This window comes from Pygoscelis adeliae, unplaced genomic scaffold (assembly GCF_000699105.1).
Source record: "Pygoscelis adeliae isolate BGI_AS28 unplaced genomic scaffold, ASM69910v1 Scaffold174, whole genome shotgun sequence".
In the NCBI taxonomy this organism is placed as follows: Eukaryota; Metazoa; Chordata; class Aves; order Sphenisciformes; family Spheniscidae; genus Pygoscelis; species Pygoscelis adeliae.
In genome coordinates this window covers 536,193-558,472 of record NW_008824676.1, presented here as the reverse complement: position 1 = coordinate 558,472, position 22,280 = coordinate 536,193, and the positions used below count along the sequence as shown (strand labels likewise).

The 22,280-nt window shown below is 42.5% G+C and overlaps 1 protein-coding gene across 1 annotated transcript in view; it reads right to left on the bottom strand.

Annotated features, from left to right (window-relative positions):
• Positions 1–1,677: 1,677 nt before the first annotated feature.
• The window catches only part of FECH (ferrochelatase), a 22,241-nt gene continuing 1,638 nt past the window's right edge, over positions 1,678–22,280 (bottom strand). The window contains exons 2-11 of the mRNA XM_009323112.1: positions 20,378–20,483; positions 19,016–19,135; positions 18,490–18,638; positions 12,157–12,291; positions 11,531–11,637; positions 9,413–9,511; positions 8,522–8,629; positions 7,364–7,528; positions 6,873–6,932; positions 1,678–6,416 (exon numbers count right to left, since the gene is read on the bottom strand). Coding sequence (XP_009321387.1) covers positions 6,282–6,416; positions 6,873–6,932; positions 7,364–7,528; positions 8,522–8,629; positions 9,413–9,511; positions 11,531–11,637; positions 12,157–12,291; positions 18,490–18,638; positions 19,016–19,135; positions 20,378–20,483 — 1,184 coding nt within the window. The 3' untranslated portion in view covers positions 1,678–6,281. The remainder of the gene's footprint in view (positions 6,417–6,872; positions 6,933–7,363; positions 7,529–8,521; positions 8,630–9,412; positions 9,512–11,530; positions 11,638–12,156; positions 12,292–18,489; positions 18,639–19,015; positions 19,136–20,377; positions 20,484–22,280) is intronic.

The following is a 22,280-nucleotide window of genomic DNA, read 5'->3' as shown; positions in this document are numbered from 1 at the left end:
CCAAAACCAGCTTCTCTTCCGCGACCGCGGGCGAGGGACTGTCCCGCCTGCTGAATACGGAGGAGCTTCTCTCTTTGCTACAGCATTTGGGAAATGAGAAGGTAAAAGCCAGCAGGTAGGCGATTGCCACAGACTAACTGATGCTTGGCAATTTTTTACCCTACTATAACTCTCTAAAGGGAGAGTGAGCCAATGCTTCCACAACGTTAAAGAGATTCTTTTGGATTCAAAGAAACGTGACATTTCTTAAGTTCTGCCATGCTTACTCAGCCGAATCTCCATTCAAATGCAAAATAGCAAAGCTACTGACTGGAATACCAGAGGAAAGAAAGGAAGTAAAATCACCGCTCTCCTTCATTCTTCCCATCTTCCATCCATTCAGCTCTCTCCCCCATCACAATCTAGTAACGAGAGCTCACTAATGGATCAGCTTAAGTATACAACTCTCATCACTGTTATAAAAACAATCAATCAAGCACTTAATTTTTAACATAAGAAATAAGCTGCCTAGAGACTGTTAATAGATAACTGAATAAATTAACAATCACAGGTGGGATTCAAAACTAGTGCAAATCTTTTACTCACCATCTTCTTGAGCCTGTTTTTACAGAAAGCCACACAAACCCCCTGTTTTCACAGAAAGCAGACTGATGCTCAGTTCCACACCTCCTCCAAGCATGTAGCTGGATCTTGGCATGAGGAAACCCCACCACGTGCATCCATGTATTTTATATCCCCTTCCACATCCTGAAGCATCACTTGGCATTGTCCCGGATACTTAGCGAGATCATGGCAAACAGAGCCGAAGAGGCAGGGTGAGGTGTAACTCACCCCAGCCCGAACACGCTCATCTACACGGGAACAGACCGCGCCTTCAAAACAAAGGCTCAGGCTGAATTTGACCCCTTATACAGAAAACAAACGAAGGCACTGCTCTCCGAGTCAGAGGCAGGCAGGTTCCTGTGCGAAAGCCTTGCTGTGCAACCGTCACCTCCACCAAGGGACCAGTTTAACCGATGCTGGAGTTTGTTACCCCAGGTGGGAAGTCACGGAGGTGAAGGCAGCGTGAAATTATCACATCCAACATTGTACCAACTGCTGGAAGGTTATGTATACAGAGACTTCTGCGTGAGCAGAATAAGCAGCTTTGACTACTGGCGACATCCATTTTCAAAGACATGCATAAATACCCAGATAAAGGCTGCTGCTCACAGAACTTCATTAGTGAACTCTGCCCTCACGCATACCCGACTTGCCCCTGAAGGACTGCGAGCCCAGAGGGCTGAAGTGCCGTTACTTCCCCTGAAAAGCTAAAGGATTGACCCACCACGGCTTGGCTACTTCAGCAAGTAATTTGGCGCATCAGGACCAAACCAGTATATCTCAGTGGGTGCTGAGGCCCCACTCCAGGTAACTTAGTCTGGGTCCTTGGACCGAGCATTCAGATAGGATTTGGCTGAGACCCGCATGCAGTGGGAGTGTTTGCTGCACGTCTGGAGTGCTTCCTTCCAGAGGCATCCAGGGTTTGAACCTCTCGTGCACAAAGTGAATCAACTCTCTGTCAGGGGGGGATCATTGCTTCACAGTTCACTGCTGATCCAAATCAATCAGTACATGCGCAAATGCTTTTGCTTTCTAGTGCAGAGAAAAGGAAAGGAACAGAGAGGACATCAAATACCATCATAAAGGACTCTTTACTAAAGACACACAGCTCAGTTATTTCTTCCAAAAAATTTAATTGAAATTCCACCTTTATGGCAAATGATACACAGTAAGATTATACAAATTTTGTGTTACATTAAATGGAAGTCCTTGTTCAATCTGAAATACGTATGTTGGACTAAAAGCAAGTATTTGTACACATCTGGCATTAAAAAATGAAAGGAACTTCTTTCTCTCTTGCATCTTACACTTCATATTGATTTCCAACTCTCTAGGTGTGGTAGAAAGGGAAAACAAAGTGAGCTTTTAGATATTCCTAGGAAAATCCCGGCCCCACTGAACTCAACTGTAACATCCTCTTCTCCAGGGGGAGCAGGAGGTTAGCTCACAGACACTTTCCACACACCTTTTAATACTACAGCACCACTTTTGGAAGCTATCACATTTTCTAAAATGCAGCCAGTAATAAGGGAGATTTTATAAACTCCAAAAGATAAAAACTTCAACTAAACAAAAAAAGAAAAAAGCAAAATTGCAGAGTTAAATCAGGAGAACAGCCTAATCATGAGCAAATTCTTCAAAACATTCCATTTGCAAACACGTTTACTTCCCACTTCTTTCCTTAGGACATGAAGGGCTCTGTTTCTGAACTCCTCTATTTTTCAATCAATATCCTCAGGCCAGAGCTCGACAGCACTGGGAGTGCTGGTGTAAAGGTTTCATTCCCCAGCTCTCATCCCTACTTTCAGGTGCAGTCTCAGTTGTGCAGCTGTTTGTCAGCCTGCACTGCAAACAGCACCGCCAGCATTAGCAGGAGTAAGACTGAGCAGCCTGGGCAAGGGGACAGCAACGCCGTGCCGTCACCAAAGCTCCCCCACTGCTCAAGTCCAGCCTGAGGACTCGGCTCTTCCCAACGAAATCTTGGGATACAACGCTGCCTCAACACACCACTTAAGCTCACTTAAACTGGTTGCTTTTTGTCAGGTCATATGTAAATGATACACACTTGCAAATGAAATAAAGTACTGCAAAAGCACTGTAATTGACAATGAAAAAAAATCAAACTAGATTATTGTCCAAGGACTAGAGTCTCCCGGATGCTGACACTTCCATATGCTCAATTCAACCAGAGCAGAAAGCGTTCAGGGTCTGGCGAGACTGGGTCCTGAGTTAGTAGCACCACATGTTTAAAATCTGCCAGAGGGGCAAACTGAATGCATAACTGTAGGATTAAGACTGCAATCTCCCAAATGCAGTGGCTACACGTCACTGGCAGAGTGCTGAAGAAGGCACATAAATGGATGGGATTCATCCCTCCCCATGTTAGACATGTGGAACGTAGCTAACTACCTCTGAGTTAGTGCACCACGCTCCCTTCATGGTCAGAGGCAGCAACGGAGTGAAACTCATCCAACCTGTTGTGGACATCTGCTTTGCAAGATGAATAATTTCTCAGAAACACATATTAAAACAATCTTTTGACCATAAATAGTACCCAGGAGACCAGCTCAGATGTCAACATGTAGATCGGAAGCATCTAAAGTAAGGTCAAATGAATTCCACTGTTAGTTAGCATAGTGAGAAATGCTCCTAAACAGAAGACCCAGGATTAGAAGATTTCAATGGCAGCAGAATTCCCACTGTTATTAGTCTCACTGTTATCATGATTTCCATTAAAAATATTAAGCAGAGCTGCTAGCTAACTTGCTCAGGTAGTTTTTCAACAGGCTTTTGATGCTGTGCTAAGACAAAATAATGTTGTGTTAAATAGCAGGGCAGGGCGATACTACATGATCTGTTCAGCAAAATGAAGAACCCCACCAACTACGAGACAAGATCCATCTGCTAAAAGCTAGAAAAGTAAGTGATTTCTACATTATGGTCTAATAGCAGCAATAGGCTTAGTAATTATCTCACTTGTGGTTAGCATACTAAAAAATGAACTTTAAATACCTTTTATTACTGGGGACAAATGTAATGCCTCATAATTAGTGCCGGCTAATATTTTCAGTACTCTCTCCAGTATGGAAATAAAAAGCCAATCTATATTTATAGCATCACAATGTTCATATGAAGTTAACCTTCACTTTCCAGCTTCAGCCACACTTCTAAATGTGCTGGTCACAACCTGGATTTGAAGGTCAATATACCCTTCAGCTGGTAGGAGAGAGGTATAAGTAGGAAGATTTTACAAAAACAGATTGTTTTCCACTGACCCATAAGTGTCAAGCAGTGAAATGGGAACAGAGAAAGTTCTTTGTTCGACAAGAGACATAAGGCCAGTGTTCCCTTCCCAGACAGACATTTTTATTCTTCTGACATTGATTCAAAGATTTTCCATGAAAATTCCACCCTTCCATACACACGTGATAACCCTGCCTACTCCAGCTGAGCAAGGGCAGGAATCAGCTTTGCGTTCCTTTTTCTGCGAAGGCAGCGAGCAGAGACCAAGAATGGAGCAAGAAAGGGAGGACAGAAGCCCCGGCTTCTGGCTCCCCGCCACTGAAACAGGCACAGGTACGAAGGGTCAAGGAAGACTTCTTTCTGCTAAAGCAACACGGGGCAGCAGTGATGTAGGAGGTTCTGGCACTGAAGGAATTTAAGTCTGTCTCATCATAATCACACTTGGAAGCTGCAGTATGGCAGTGGAGACACGTCTATCAACTCTCAAGACGTATAAGGCCACAGGCCCTAGTGAGGCTGTACGGTAGGATTTATATCGCTCCATGGCAGTACTTGGCCCACTGGCTGATTGACACAGCATCCGCTCGTTCCTTTAGTATCCCATGTTTAATTCTTTCAACATAAAATAGAACAAGATAAACCCCTCTTATACCAACAGAGGCCTATTTTCTTTTTAAACAACCCTATCCTTGAAAGATCAGAGGTTCAAACTGTTCATGCCTCATAATTACATAAGCAAATAAAATTGTCTGAGCAGCATGGCATCTGCTTCTCAAACATCACGATTAGCTGAATCATCAGTTTACAGAAAACAACCTGCATTGCCAAAGTACTGGCATTTCAGTGCTAATTACATAAAGTAAACATTTATACCCATGAAGTTGACAGCTAGACTAATACACATATGGCTCAGTCCCACAGAACACTGTCACAGCTTTGCTCCTCCTTTGTCCCACCCAGGAGGAGAGGTCCCTGTGCAAGAGGACCACTGACTGAGGTGCTGCGGTACTTCTGCCCTGAACCACTTCAAGTGTCAAGTTCAGGCATGCTGTGTGGTGACCAGCCTTCCAGAAAAGCTCCCTCCTATCCCAAGACTAACCTGGACACCGGTCCCCGTGCTGATAGTGAGGGAATACTGCCCTAAAAAGATTTTTCACTCTACAAAACTACCGCTACTTAGGAGTGGATTCAGCAGTCCTGATGCACCCAAACGCCTGCCAAAACAAGCAAGAAGTTCATCTGGGTTATGAGTGCATACTCCTGGCCCACATTCAGTGCCAAAAATCTAACAGGCAAAATTCAGCTTTCGACAAAGGTATGCATAAGCACACAGCTGTCAGCCTGCGGGGCTGCCTGCTCTCAGGCATCTGCAGTGTCAATTACTCCTGACTTATCATCTCAGCTTTAAATAACAACATCAATTAAGCTAGATCAATTGTACCTATGGAACTCCATAGGTATCCCACAAAAACCACAGCACTGTGGCACAGTAGAAAGCACAGAGCAGATCTATAAACCTTCTGGAGAGCAAGCCTGACTTCCTAAATTTACTTAACCAAACAGAGAAAGCCCTTTTTAATAATTTTAAAAAAGCCATTTTGCTTAAAAGATAAACCAACATGTTTCCATACATGCTCCTGATAGCTGCTAGACTTGAAACATACGCAGTTTGTTTCAATTGAGCATGTTCTTCAGCATCACCCAAGCAGGCTTATTCCTTTCATTTTATGCTCTTCAAATGCAGAAGCTTTCCTGCAGATAATGAGTGTTTTTTCTAGAAAATGTAAACAAATCTGGTGCATTCTACTATTCCAGCTAAGCTTTCACTGGAAGTTTCTGGCAGGAGAAAACAAAACAAAGCAAAGCCTTATCTTCATGTTCTAAAAAAATATACACATTATTTAAAAATCATTAGAAGTCACTTGATCTTCAAACCCATCTGAAAAATCACTCTCAGAAGAGACAACCGGTGACTGTGCTGGTTATATTCTACCTTAAGCATAAACAAAACAAGTAATTGTATGCTTGACCTGGAAAGCTGAAATTAATGCACTCATGACAAAACTGCATACAAATAAATCCCTGCATAGTAAACAGAAGCTAATTTGTAGAAAAGTTTTAAGTTTTTCAGTGCGTACTTACGGGCTCACACTAAGTCCAATCAGAATCAGATGAAACGAGATCTTTTCACATCTCACAGGATAAACACCCTTATCTCCCTACTTTCTACAAACTCCTCTCAAACAAAGAAAACGTAAGAAAAAAATAAAACGAAAAAGTCAAGTTCTCCTCACTGTTACATGAGGTTAAATCACAGACTACCAGCCTGGAAGTATGTAACAGCAGAGAGTTTGATCCAGCGGTTTCTTTCCTTTGCACTGCTTCACAAGGGCGATTTTCCTGTATAATCCAGCAGTGCTCTCCTAGACCGCCCATCACAGCTGTTGATTAGTGAAGAAGGCTTTTGTCTCCCTGCAGACGGGATTTACACAGAGCGGACAGCAGAGGGTTAACTGCCTAGAGCAGATTTCATTCGACTGGATATGCGAACAGACCAAGTCTGCCAGAGCCTGAAAGATAGTTAATTAAAAATCAGAAGTGAGCAAACCTATTTGCATAAAATAAAAAAAATGCTTTAACGTGTCACACTGACTAGTGAGATTGCCAAATTGTGTATTCATCAGACTACACTTCTTAAGCACTACCCTCTTTACTTCAGGAGAAAATCCTGCTTTAAAACCGCATTGGCATAGTGTCTTAAGAGAAATATTTCATTAAAAGATTACTACAAATGAATACAAGTTTTTTTTTTCTTTTTTGTCAAACCAAACTTCTGCACTTCTTAAAAAAAAAAAATAAAGGCACGCTGTGGTAAAAGAAAACACTTTGTGGTATACAGATTAAGTACAGGGGGTTCCATTTTTGCTCTTAAATTCAAAATACTTTAAAACTACAAGAGGTCATCCATAATCTAGTAGGAAACACACAACTGCAAACTTTTACAACTATTGCAACAAAGAAGATACCTTGGAGAACAGTGGATTTCCATTAAGAGACTCTGCTCTTCTGATATTTTCAACTCCACACTGAATCAAAAATAAGGAGGAAAAAAGTTAAGTCTGCTAGATATTTCACTGGTTAGCCTTCAAAATCTTCCTTTCTACTTCACCCAGAAGTTGCCCCAAAATGACGGAATTAAATGCAGTACCGTGTTTTTCAATACAGCAAAAATAACTACGATGCAAAATTTCACTCTGCTGCCAAAAATTGATGATTCTTTTTGTAAGGATAGTAGTGGCTTAAAGAGTTAAATCTAGAAAGACAAATTCCCACCTGTTTTGTGTTGCTAAAAATTAATTTGAGTTAAGCCAGTTCAGACTAATTTTCAATTTTCAGAAAAATAAAATTTGCCCCAAATCATACTGCAAGAAGCAACTACAAAGCGAATTTCAAAACAGGAAAAGTAATTTCAGAGCACCACTTTCCAAACAGTTATAAAAACTATAAAACTATTCACCTCATTCGCTAAAACTTGAGCATACTCAATATCCAGTTCATAAAGTGTTTCAATGTGGTCACTTGTAAATGCTATTGGGACCAACAACATGTTCTTCTTTCCTCTTTGGCACAGTCCTTTAATGGCCTCATCTGTCTGTGGACCAAGCCAAGGCATTGGTCCAACCTGTAAGAAAAGGAGGAGGAAAATAAAGACAAAAAACCTCATTAAATCATTCTTACAAAGAACACTCATGTTTTCTTAAGCAGGACGACACAGACCAGATTATGTTTAAGATTGAGCCAGTTGTTTGTATTTCCCTGCTTTTGATAGTACCTCTCACTTTCTCCATTACATTTTTTATGAAGACATACTGTCCCATCACTTAAATCCCAAAGAAACAGAACCTGGGCTGGCCTAAATGAGACTCTCATTAAAATAAATGAAAATTTAAATACAGGTGTACTGTTTTCAGTTCAATAACACCCTGACTACTACTGCACAGGGTTTACCTGCCTTTTAAAGAAGTTACCATTCTGTAACAAACCGTCCTTACCCCTTTACTATCCAGGAAGTATTCGGTGCTGATGTACCATAATATGCAACTTTAAGAACAAGACAACAATGGCAGGATATGTGTAATGCCCTTGAGACATCAGGTTACTTGTACTACATAATTCTGGTAAAGCTTATGTTCCTTGCTATTTGCAGTAGTAATAATAAGTACAAAGTAATGCAAGCAGTCTTTGTCAAGAATAATGAAGCCTGTTTGAATTAGGCTCGTACTATTATTAAGAATGCCTGTATCACAATGACGACTTCGGAAAAATTGCTCAGAGATCCTCAAAAAGCAACACCTTAAAAATCCAGTGAGTGCTTGATTCTTCCTTCTGACAGAGAAAGACAAATGTCAAACTAGATGTTATGAAATCATAGCTTTTCTAATGGACACATACTTTAAAATGATGCAATATACAGAAAAGGTGAGAAACTGTGGATAAAGTATCTGGAAAGACTAAATTTGAGTAAGAGATGGGGATTCTGTTCTAGCAGAAATACTTGCGGAAAATGCGAAAAAGGCATGGAGGTTATGATCTTCTTAAGCTGGAAGATCATAAACTCCATCACCTGAAGAGCTTTACAGTGGCAGGTAGTTTTACAGCTTCCCTGAGCACATACCTTGGACTGCCACACAAGCCTGTAAGGGTTGGAGTAGTTCAGCTTCTCCATGACTCTCTGGACAGTAGCTCCCACTTCTTGAGGATACGGATCACCACGGTTCACTACCTTCAACACAAAAACACCAGACTTTTTTCTTCAGGTGAACGTGTTTGGGCAAAGACCACCTGAAGACTGGGAAAGGCAAGCACGCTGTGTGTGATGTGGCTATGCCCAGGACGGACCGTATCAAGTGCCTAGCTCATCTGAAACAGGGAAGAAAAACTGCATTCTTGCCCAGCAAAACCTATGATGAATCTGCTTTACCAGAACATCTACTACTCCTCCTTCACACGATAAAAGATAAATTCTTCTATCATCATATATAGATACGGTTACATTTTGGTAACAGCACTGCATTTTTGAAAAATGATCCATGAGCCATTTCACTGCAGTTGCTGGTTGCTGACAGAGGATCAAGTCATTTATTGCAACCTTGCAAAGATTTTACTTACATTCCTTCAGGGAAAGTGTTATTACTACTTTCTAGAGGTGAGAAAATAACCAATTTTTCCCCTCCAATACCATCTGGGTTTGAGCTGGCAAGTTTGTGAGACCATGAAAGCAGCCATACCGAGTCTAACCTAACCCAGTGCCCCATCTTCAATGGTGGCCAACAGTGCAGATCTGACTAAGCATGCAGGAGAGCAATCCCAGCTCACGTGCCTCGCCTTCAGCTCTGCGTCAGGCTTCCAGCTGCAACTCACTGACTCACCTTTATATTTCTCTTTTATATTTGCCTTCCACAACTGTGGCCCTACCCCACGGGTGCGCAAGCTGCATACCCTTCCATTCAGCCCAGCCAGTGTGACTCTGCTCTAACAACAACAGAAACGACCTGCTGTAACTCACAGACATGGGCAGCGAGTGAGCCGAGAAGAGGATGATGACATCTTTCCTTTTGTCAGGTGGAAACAGGTTCAGTTCCTTCTGTATGTGATCGGTGAAGCACTGTTCAGAAAAAAAAAAGCAAAGACCTGAATCAGAAACACTGAGAGGCATTATGTGATCTCAAATGACCCGAGACAGGCAGCTTCGATGCTCCAGGTTGCCTTAAGAACTTCAAAATTCCCTTCGGTACACGTGGGGCAATAGCGAGAGACAGCACGTATTACATACTGTCAAGTATACAGCATCACACAGTGCCCAGTCCCAACACACCAAGGGCAAAGGCCCCCGTGAACTTTTGATCGTCCCAATGGTTTTAAGATGCTGGTAACAAACTGAAAGAACATAACCAATTCAACCCAACTCTCCTCTACCGCCCCTGAAAAGCGGTTCCCTGGCCAAAGAGGGCACATATGTACAGCTGCTAGGGCAGGGACAGAGAAATGGTGAATGGGCAGAGCACAACCATCCTCTCTTAACTGCCCCATTACACTTAGACTAAATTAGAGCACATACACATGGCATCAGAGAAGTGTCCCCTAATGGTCTGTCGACGCAAGTTTGAGATAACTGTATTCAGAGACCTTCACCTTGAGCTCAGCTGACGGGAGAGAACATGGGAGAGATGGACACCTCTGCCCATCAACACCTGAAATGTTCTTAGTGCTACACAAAAAAGCAGGGAAACACCTCTGATCCTTCACTCCCACCACCAGCATTTGAACTGAGAGCCATGACACTGCATACACACAGCTAGGCTGAGGGAGCATACAGAGAGAAAAGAAGCTGCTATCACTGCTGGCATATGGTGCTGCAGGAGCATGAAACAACTCTGTCTGCATGCTCTTCTCTCAGATATTTTACAGTGAAAAACAGATCAGAAATCTTAAAAAAATTAACTTCCATTTCAACTTTATAATCAGGGGCTGAGCCCCTTTCAATTACAGCCTCCTTGGGCTTAAGGAAATGCACATTGGTGAGCTTATTGGGGAAGGAAAAAAAAAAGTGTTATATGTACTCTGTCTAATGGAAACCATTTTGCAGGTTCCCTGAAGATATGAAAGGTTCCTAAACTCTGCTGAGGTGTTTCACTGAAGGCAAGGAGAATGCATACTGAAGGCATGGAGAGTGCATAATAACAATGGCACGTCCCAGGACAGCATCACACTCAGGCAGCTTGCCAGTGGAATGTCACACAGTGTGGGCAGTTCCACCTTGCCCTCCTTCAGTCATTTTTATCATCTGTTCAGCACACCACAAAAATTGCAAAACCCAAACTAGAGGAGAAGCTCCCCAAAGATAAAAATGCCATTTTCTCTGAAAAGGAAGGAGTAAGAAGGTTTCCCTTAATTGCTCCTGCCACAGCTAGTGCTGTGCCTAGAATTACTTCTTTGCTGCCGGATGAGAATCTGACAAACCTACATGATCTGTATGTGTGTCGACCATAGACCTGCTCTGAGCAGGAATTTGGACTAATGACCCTTCCAGCCAACACTGTTATGTTAATATGACTATGCTTTTAAAAGAAGATGTGCATGGTGGTCACTTTCACACATTATCATGCCAAAACATCTGGCATGAAATAACCATCCCTTTCCTGTAATTTCATACATAGTAGACAAGACACATTTCATCACCATAACTAAAATATACCCTCAAATTGAAGAGTTCCTTTCATTCTTCTCGCTTTTTTTTTAAAGTAAATATATAAACGCAGCCTAAATCAGCAAATAGGTTTATCTTCTTTTAGTACGTTCTATAGCTAAAAATCTTGTAAGCTTTGTTAGAAGCTAAGACTTGATCTAAGTGAAGTGTTTCCTCAGAATGTTTCTGTTGCTTAACATTATACTGTGTTTTTACTGGTAGCAAACGTTTCTAAAAAGGAAACTCAATAAACATCTGTATTTACTTAGTTCTTTGTTGTTTTAAAGTCAGCTGGCAATGCAGAGATACCAAGTTTCTCCTACATCAACCAATCTAAGAAAACCCCAGGGAATGCCAATTTGATAACATATCAGACCTGCTCAGTTCACACCTCTCATTCTGACTGCTAATTTCAAAGGCTGTCATACAAATCCATACCTGAATAAGAAGGGGATGTGTGGGCCATCTGTCAATTATACTCCACTTCATCTTCGGCTTCTCCCCTTTTTTATTATAGTAGCGATAAATGGCATTTAAACTGCTTCCTGAAATGCAGAGAATTAAGAACGTAAGTTCAGCCAAGGCATTAGCAACTTGTCAGATGAAAACAGTTTTGTAGCAAGGTATTATAATATTTTAAAATGCTACATATTTAAAATGCAACCGTAAATCAGAACTGAGAGCCTCAAATGGGAACAATTATATCAAAGTTCATACGACGTACCAGCCAAGAACAATTTGCTAAACCATTCTTTAATTGAAGAACAATTATTGCTCTAGTCTCCATGAAGAAAGCTTACTCAGTCACCTTCCTAAGCCTTCAGTTTATGTTATCTCTCAGTAACAATGGTAACATAAAGCTATCCTGAGTTAAGAAGTTTCCACCTAAAATTCGGAATTATAGTAAATACAGAGCACCTCAAGTTGGCAATGAAGCCAACAGGAAGGGCCACCTTGAGGAAGACAGGACAGCTTGCGCTGACACTTTGCACGCTCCCTCACGGCTCACAGACACGTGCCTACATTAGCCTCTGTCTGTGCTCCGCTCCTGCACAGACGCTCACCTGTGGTAGAACAACTGTACTGTGGGTACTGCGTGAAAGCGATAGCCCTTTCAATGCCATCTTTCTCCATCTCTTCAATTGCTTCTTCTGTCAGAGGATGGACGTACCGGAAGCCAATGTAGTATTTGTGAGGTGCTGCCAGCCAAAGCACAGGAAAAGAAATTGCAGAAAAAACACAAGAACTCTCAATAACACGTCATTAATAAGTACAAAGTACACAATTAGACAGACTGAAACTGTTGAAATAAACTTGTTGATAATTTTCTGGCTACTTTTCTAAACCACTGTCATATAAACACATCTTTCTCTGGCCAAGTATTTTTCTGGTAACTCACTTTCCTGTTATTAGAATTTAAAAGTGATTTATACTATTGTTTGCTTCTGCAGGAAGCATCACTCTTCTGCTTTTACTTAGTATAGCAGCAGCATGGTTTCCAGACTGTACAGAGCTGGGCAAGTTCTGATTTAAAGGATGTATTGGTAAAAAAATGTCACTGCGAGATGTTAAATGAACACTACTATGCCCTAACACAGACCACAGTTACAGACGTGCTATGGACTTCCTAACAGCACAGCTCAACTTGCTTACTGAAAACAGAAGTCAGATGTTTTAAATACACCAATGTAATGAAAATGCCAAAACCTTAGGAAAGACAAGGCTTTATTCATCCTGCCATACAAAAGGAAACACATTGCTTAAGTGGTTTGCATATTCCAGGACATTTTATCTACCTAAACTTTCAAATATAATTGGGCTGCAATTTTGTGTGCCAGCACTCATATTCTGCTCTACAGGGATCAGCTTCAAACAGGAAAAGGCCCTGCACCTTATAGACATTAGCTGCCTATAAGACATTTCAGGAAATTCAGATAATTTTATCCCTTTCACGCTCCAGGTACCAATAGCGGAGTCACCAAAACAGGATGCCTTCAGTGCATGAAGGATTTATATGCTTTGCTGGATCAGGCCTTCAGTCCCAGCACTGCAGGGGCGTTCAGGCAGAATTCCCAGGTACCGACAGTTTGCTCCACATGCCCTCCCTTCCTTGCCCTCTAATTCCTATTTCAGCTTCAGCAAAGACCTGGCTCCCTTACATTTCCCTCACCTACTCTATCTTTTCCTTCATCATTTTATGCAGATGTAATTCTATTTCACTTCTTTCCACTTCCTTGCCTGCAGTTAACTGTATTAAAAAACAAAGCTAAAAACAAGACAACGTGGAACCATCATTTGATGCAACTGCTCTGGTCACCATCCTTGCAAGAGAAGATGCCTTCCCCCACCCTGGTAAGTCTGCTCCATTTGCACACAAACCCCCAAGGACCCAGACTGTTGTCTGGGGCACGAGATCGGTGGTACTGAATAAGTGACACATGTTCTTTCATCGTGGTTTCTGGGTGTTTTTCATAGAAATCTTCATGCCTTTAAACACTTTATTTTGGAGGCAATATTATTCTCTCCAAGGACAACATTTTAGGTTTTTCCATTTTTCATCTCTAATCTTTTGGGTGTTGGCTTCAAGGTTTGGGGATTGTGGTTTAGTTAGGGGGAGGGAGGGCAGCTTTCTTGGGTTTTTGGGTTTTTTTTTTGTTTTGTTTTGTTTTAAGTAGAGGACAGAGGTTCTTAGGAGAACAAAAGCAAAGTTTCTTTTTCAGGGTTTCCGGGTCACTAGCTCTGAAATAACATTTAACAGGTTTCTGAAGGAAGCAGATGTCCCATGCTTGGTCTCCACTCCATACATTTATACAGGATTCAGAAAACAGGTTTAGTCAGCCCCAGTTCTCTGCAGGAGGCAAGAGAGCTCCCAGCTGGGAGCAGCAGCAAATAATGACCCAACTTCAGGAGCCCCGGGAGCCAGTAGCCTCATTAACATTTTTAAATGGCATTAAAAAAAAAAAGTCTGACTAACCAGAGCAAAGACAGTAGGAATTTAACCTGGGAAAGGACATACTGGGAAAAAACATGGCCAACTTGGAAACTACTTGCAATACTCTCGCAGTATTATGTTTTATCCTGGATCAAAGGCAGCAAAGGAGATATTTTCATGTCTGTGTACATATTCATTTTGTTGTTACAGTTAGAGTCAAAACTACTGGAAATAGAGTGACATCTCCTTCCACAAAGACTTGCCAATCTAAATAAACAACATGGCCCCCTCATCCTGTGAGCTTTCATTCTGCTGACAAGGGACTCTCAGCTAAAATACAGCTTGTAAGAAATACTAAGAAACACTATAATTAAAAACAATTAAAAAAAAAAATCAAGATGTGCCTTCTTAAAATATAATTACCATTGCAAGACATTAGCCTATTTGATGCCAGCACTAAAAAAAACCAACCCAACAACAGAAATGGATTTTCCTATCACCATGTTTGTGTGATTTATTCTTACAGACTACTGAGCCTACCCAACACCACCCATTCAGATGAAAGAACTCTTGTTCATTTTCAGACCGCTGCCTGTAACAATAAAGCTTCATTTTAAAATTATATTGTTCCCAGATGATGTGGGTGAGGCTCTTTATTTACTACTTTATATTAGTCCCATTGCCAAAGTGTAACATGTCAAATGTATACTACAAGTCAGTAAATCAGTAGATTGATTAACTTACACGGGAGGGAATTTCACAGGTGGTTATTGATACTGTCTAACATGAGCTCTTCACCAACTGCAAATACACAACAACTATAAACTCTACACCTATAAGTCCAGATCAAGGTAAAACGAGTATGCAAAGTATTTCTTCTTTGCCATGTGTTTGAAGTCTTACCACCACAACCTGTGAGTTACTAACAGGGCTCGGTGCTCCCAAAGTGCTACCTGTGAGCACACAATATTCCAAAACGCATAGCTCAGTCTGGAAGCACACCCAACTGTTTCAAGCTATTCTGAAGCAACACAGTACCCTGTATCGCTGCAAGGTTACCCAAAATGCTTAAAGAAATGGTTAGCACTCAATTCAATTGTTAGCAATGGTTAGCGCATTCGATTTTTAAAATTGCAGCTACTGTTAAGTAAAAAAGGTCTCTAAACGACTTATCAGGTGTAAGAACTGCACAGAGGCAGGCGTGACTTCACAAAAAGTGGTCACCAAACAAAAGCAAGCAGGAGTGGTACGCTGAGAAAAGCAGATAAACTTTCTAAGCTTTATCTTCAGAACCTGTTGCAAGCCTGAACCTTCAAGGGCTACTGCTGCTAAAAACGCTACTGCCTTGGATGCTGCATCCCAGTGCGGTTTTGGCTTCAGGCTTTGACTATACTTGCAGGGACCACAGCTGGAATTAAGCTAGAGAGTAGCATCTGCGGAGAAAAGGATCAAACATCACCCAAATGAAGGTATCAGTGACACGTTACACACTGAACAAACGAAATAAGTTTGGTTCTAGCCTTCCAAGAGCATTACTTTTCACCTTCCAGAGCCTTTTACCAATCTTCTGCCTTTAGCCCTTTTCTACCCAAGTCTGAAGCAGGTGCCACAAAGAACTACAAAATAGCTAGGAACCAAACAATGTGTATTGTCAAACATGGAGGGGGATTCCCTGACACACCAGCATCACATCAGCAAAGGTCACAGAAACTGAAGGGAGAAGGCGGCTTGCAGCACCACGCATTGTAAAGCTGCTGAGCTGAAGAGAATGGAGAGCTCTCCTCTTTGGCTTCTCTTACTCCAGCAGTTTTTCTATTAAAAATGTTTAGTGTTCCTATTGGAGTGGCAGGATGAGAAGCATTATCTGTAACTAACACATGAGTGAGGAATTCAGCGGGCAGCTTAGTGATCTCGTTAATTCCTTCTACTCACAAAGGTAGTCTGCTGCTTCAAGAACAAAAAGCATAATGCAGAGAAGTACCTTATTGGAACACAGGTGACCCCCAGACAGGTCATTTCAGACAGACCAACCATCACGTTACTGTTTCTCCTGGCTTTTGTCAAAGCAGTGGTGATTCACTGTCCTTTTCTGTCTGTCCCATGAGAGGCAAGACACAGAAGATGGCCATCACCTTTGAGCTGCTACGTGAATGTGGAAGTTTAATTTCTAGTGCTGCCACTCACGTTTATTAATGTCACACAGCAAGAAACTGTAGCGTAAAAGGTACTGTAAGCAAATGACCTATCACCTTCAGCAAGCAGCAGAGGAGAAACAGACTTCTAGTTCATCACAGCTGCTAACTGCACAACAATACAAGCTGAAGTCAAATTCAACTAACAACCAATTTGAAAGCAGTTTAGCTAAACTAGTGCAAATTCACCATGAAAGCACTTAACCTGGGTGAAAAAAGACTCATCTATCAATTTGGTTGGAGGTTTTGGGAGAGAGATTGAACATGGCTGAATGATAGCAAATTAACATTATGCAAATGACCGTAGCTGTCTGTGTTTGCACACCTAGCCCATTGCAATTGCATGGTAAAACGTGTTAGCTGAAGCCCTTAGTAAAAGGACATTCACAAAAGCGTCTGCACCCATTTCCCATCACACTAGTGCTACCAGGTAGCACAGGGTAATCCATACAAGTCACGGCTCCTTGCTGCGAGGGAGCAAGGTTCAGAGAGATTGTGATCCAGAGAGAGGGGAGGGAGGTTGTATTCACCTTTCAAGTTTTCTTGTCATAGAGGAAGAACTGGCAAAGACAGAATCTACTTCCACCCAAGCCAAACCGTTAGGCCTTATCTTCTGCTTGTGTCCTCGGGTGGGGCTCACTGCTATCACTCAGCCAAGCCCGGCAATGCTCATCTACGAAACCTTGTCTTTTCTTCCAACCGCCCTCCTCTTCAGTCCTGAAATCAGGCCTAATTGGTGTGTGTTCTTTTACCCATTATTAATAGTTATAGATTCAGACAAAGTTTTAAAGGCTCTGGATACATCCAAGCAATAATTGCAGAGAGACATTTCAGAGGAACAAAAGACACCTGCGGCTTTGGAGAACAGTCAGACTCCCGACACCCTCCCAAGCAGTTAGCTATTCTTTAGGCTCAGGCTGGCATAACAAAGGCAGATACAAAAGACTTTATAGCGTTAAGTTCTGGCCTCAGAGCTGTTCTACATCAGACAGTCCCTGCACAGCATCTCTGCCCAGCCAGTCCTGAACAGGGAAGGGCACTTGCAGGAAGCAGCAGGAGCAGGGAACGCTGCACTGTCCTCTGCGCCCTAACTGCTGGCTGCTGTGAGTGTGCGGCAGCTGAATGACACCATCCTGCAGTTAGCTACAAGGAGCAGCCATGAGAAGGTGGCCGTGCATTTTACAGCAGGAGATCCCACCCCCCTGTGAAACTCAATAGCACCAGTGTGCAGAACATGAACAACCAGGAAACCCTAGATTCACAGGTATTTTTTACTCTGTGTGTGCACGCACATGTGCGGCCTAAGAGGAGTGTCATTCTCCCACACTACCTCTTCACAAAAGATGAGAGAATTACATGAGATTATACTGCCACTGCCTATGGTCACAAATCTCCACCTCATTTATGCTACTGCAAATCCCACTCTGAACACCCTTCTCCCATGCCTGCTTTATTTGTTCACATGAAATACATTCCCCTTTCGTACCACCTAAGGCTCAACCACTTGTCTTCAGTGTAAACTTCAAGCTCAAGCAGGGCTTACAGGGCAAGGTATGACACCTTGCAGTCGTACACACCAACGGAGACTCCTGTTACCTAGCTTTAGCCATCTGAAAATAAGATACTATGTCTACCATATCCATCTAGATTTCTTCCCATAATCAAAGGAGAAAGATAAGTGTACCTTTAGAGGGTGACACCCCCCATCTTTGATAATTACCTTAGGATGAACTGAATCACTTCCTCTTCAAGCCCTACTCTCTCTCGATGAAAGAGGGAGCAGAGACCACCAGTTTAGGCCAGATGCCCAACTTCCTGATGGCCGAAGTTATGCAAGATGAAACATGCCAAAAGCATCTAAGGGTGGACATACGCAGGGCAGCTTTTAAGCTTGGGCACAGAGGTGGCAGCTGGACCACAGCACATACTGGATCCACCCTAAGAAGGTGGGTAAATGTTTGGTGCTACACTGTTACTGCAGGTTGAATATGTACCGACAGTACTCTCCAAAATCAAAGCCATTCTCCAATGCAGCCACAGAAGTGACCACTGCACAAAAATATATTTGCATGTGTGGGAACCCTGTGCTTTTGCATATGCCGAATTTTTAATGAATAATAACTTCTGTTAATATCTTTGTTATGATTTCCTAGCAGGACTGAGAACACTGTTCACACTCACAATAAAAATCAAGCAGCAAAACCTGCTTTACAAGCGTATACTTTCAACACATGAGACAAAAGAAACTTTTAACAAGGACAGTAAAGAAGTACCAGTGCGAGGAGACATGCTGTCCAGCAGTTTCACCATGCCTTCTCCCTGCACCGCTGTCCACTTCTTGATTGGTGATCCACCTCCAATCCTGCTGTACTGCTCCTGGATTTTCGGTGTGCGGCGTTTGGCAATGAATGGTGCTAATTTACTAAAGCATTCAAAAGGTACACGTATTAATATCATAACCCAAATCACGACCCCTTTCCCCAGGTCTCTCCGCTGCAATCTCCCTGGCAATCTCCCCAAATTATAGCAAACCAGCACTGCGTGGCTTGTTTATTGTTATATTCCATCACCCTTCCCAAACTTACTAAGTGACAGGAAACCACAATTTGTGATTAGAAGAGAACGATCTCGGCACATCTATTTCCAGAGAATTATAACACTGTTTCTTGCACTGACCTGTCCCAAGATGAAACAGTCTTAAGAAATGCTGATATACACAGAAGTTAAATGCCCGAGCCTACAGCTAAGGCAGCAACACCCAACCCTGACTGTAACACAGGATTTCACAGTGTTTCTCACTTTTGAGCTGGAAGCGTCATTAGATCTCTGTCCAGGAAGAGACGAAGTAAGAAATCATGCACATCATCCAGCCGTTCTGGGCCTCCCATGTTTAACATCAAGATTCCTGTTTTAGGTTTCCTGTGGAAGCAAGAGATATTTCAAATCCTAGTGACCTACTGCTTTTTTTTAATTATTATTACAAAACAATCAGCTTATCCTTCTGCATTTGTCTCTTGCAAAAGCAGCATCCTATTTAGAAGCTCATCCTGCTTATGTAAAAATATGAACTACAAGTATGAATAGTCAGAGAACAAGTATTTACATGCTCTTTACTTTTTTAAAAAAAGTAATCACTTTGCAACACAGAGTTTAACTGGAAATATACTGAGAAAGTATCTCGCAGCTGAAGGCTGTAAGGGAGGTTATAAAACAGCGTCTAAGGAACTACCTCAGCTGAACGCCAGCTGTAGATTCCAACCAAACCAAGCAGCAGCTTCCATAGAAAACAGATGAGCTACCCACACAGGTCTTTGTCTTCATTACTTTGGAGACACACGTCATCTCCCGAAGCAGTGAAAGCAGCAAAGAGCCATTCTACACATAAAATAAGTGCAGGGTTGGTTTTGGTTGGGTTGTTGGGTTTTTTGGGGTTTTTTCCCCACAATGGGTTTTCTATCCAGGTGCAGGTCGAGCACACTGTTCTAAGGATAACGTCCCTCCCAGCACAGCAGAGCAGAGCAGATGGTGGTATCAGCTTTTACAGAAGCGGCTGCTGATCACAACTCTCACCCAAGAGGTGGATTTCCCCATCAAATCGTTTCCCCTGCCTGAGGGAGCTCAGTGACCAGGATGTCTCGCCTCCTGAGCGGACGGAGCCGAGGTTGCACAGGGAGTTTTGCTCTCCTCTTGTTAAAGCCAGAGTCTTACAAAGGAGCACCGAGAGGAGCCTTGGCCTGCCCCGATGGGTCGGGACCTCAGTTTCCATTCCCCTCCTCCTGGAGCGTCTATCAGGAGGTTGCTGAATAAAACCCAGGAAGCAGGAACCAGAACCTCAAATAATAATAATATCCTACTGTTTGTTCTTCCATTGCTTCTGCACTGCCTCAGGCCTTACCGTGGGCCACTGCCTCACTATAGTCTGCGGAGGACAAGGCAGGCAATCCTTGCCTCACAGAACTGTGAAAACAGGAGGCTCAGTGAATGCAGCCAGCCAGGTAAAACCAATTACACACGCACAAAAAACCTAGATCAAGCCCTGTGACTGCCACGTTCTACTACATAACCAGCTTTGCTACGTGAGCAGAGCAGCATACCATATCAGAAAGAGAAAAAGGGCAACAACAGCAGGTCACACCCACCCAGACCTCACTGCAAACTTACCGCACTTCTGGCTCAATTTGAGGTTTTGTGCTTTCTGTCACTGCCGCTGCAGTTGCCTGACCTCTCCATCGTACCGGGACCCTCAGTTGACTGCTGCTTTTTACAACTGGAAGAAAGATAAGAGCACATTGATAACCCTGCACCAGGCTGAGGGGCCTCTTTACCAGACAGGCACTAATCCCTCAGCAGCTACATAAACACACTTGGCAGTATTGCGCTGCTTGGCATTTTCTCCCTTAAGCTCCAGGTCCTGGAATCAAAGAAAGTCATGAAATTGCAAGCTTCTGCCTTTCTTTAAACACTCTGTATACTAACAGCTTTTCAGATACCAGGCAGTAACCTAAAACCAAACAAAAGCCTCACTAACCTTTAAGCTCCAATCACAAGTCCAAAATAACTGGTGACAACACAAGAGAAACTACACAGGGCTGACACACTGAGGAAGTAAGCGTGTCAAGCTATGTAACTCCTCGTGGTGCAGACATACCTGGGCTAACTCTAGACAAGCAAAGTATTTCTACACCACCTCTACAATGTAGGTCAGACATTTGTTAATTTAGGGTCCCCAGCAAACTTCAGCAATGCAGTAAAAGCACACAGCTTTTTTTTTTTTTACAGCTGTGAAAGCTGTAAGCACACAGCTCCTTAGTCTGACCCTGTGTCGGGTACACTGAGCAGCAATGCTTAGCAATACTTTACTTTAGAAGTAAAGTCTTCCCACATGCTGGTTACAGCCTGCTTTTTCAAAAGCACGCTTTGTTTTCCTCAAGAGTTCATAGTCATTACATGATATTTTTTAGTGCAACAATAGTGTCAATTGCCCAAGATGAAAAAAATTGTTAAATTCTGCATCCCCGGCTCTCCAGCAATCATCTGGTGCGACACCTCCCTCGTCAGACCGCAGGAGTTCCAGCAGCAATTGAGCCCCAATAGCACAGACCTCCACAGCAGCCAATCCACCTGCTGAGAAGAGCATCTTAGAGTTCACAGGTCCCTAATAACATCCTGAACGGATGCTGAATGCCCTCAAAACCTGCTGAAATCAATGACAGCAAAAGGCATCTTGCAAATCCAGCTTCTTACACGGGATTAAGAGTGTGTAGCTGTGGATGCCTGTGTCTGCAGTGACATAAAAGGCTGCAAACTAAAGAACTTCAATTCAAGCATTGCTGATGCCTGAAAGACTCTTTTAAAATATTTATATTCTTCTTCCAATTCTTCAGTTATTACTTTTTGAAGCACTGACACTCTATGTTAATTATATAGAACAATAAAAAGAGAAGTTTCAATGGCTGTATTGATCCTTCTGCGCTGTAAATAAATACTGGAAAGCATTTGTTTTACTTAAGGTGAGGTTTGGGCACATTTCTATCTGCACCATAAAGCACATGACGCAGAACGCACAGGACGCGCAACGATGATGATTCCAGCTTGATAGAACACTGATAAAAGTGTTCTTTTATACGTTTTAGAAACAGCATTATCGTATTAGCCTCCGGAGCCAAGGCCCGACAAAACTGGTCCCCGGCGCGTGCCCGCACTTCCACTGGTCTCAGGGCAATTTAAGCACACCAGTGCCTCTCGGCAGGTACGTGAAGTTACTCCGCCGTGAAACCAGGCAATGTGTGACATTTACGAAGAGTAGGGAAAAGAGCTCCTGCGGAAGAGCACACACTACTGACTGCATATTGTAAAAACTGCAATTCATACCTATATGTAGACAGCATATATAATACACACGTGTAACATCAGGCTAGCTGTGAAACTGACTGGCAACTGTATTTATTACTCACACCTCCTCACCGCACCTGGCCTTATTTTGAAAACACAACCTGTGAGTTGTTAAACAAGGATGATTTTTACACACACACTTTCTAAAAAGGAAAGTGCCTCATTTAAAATG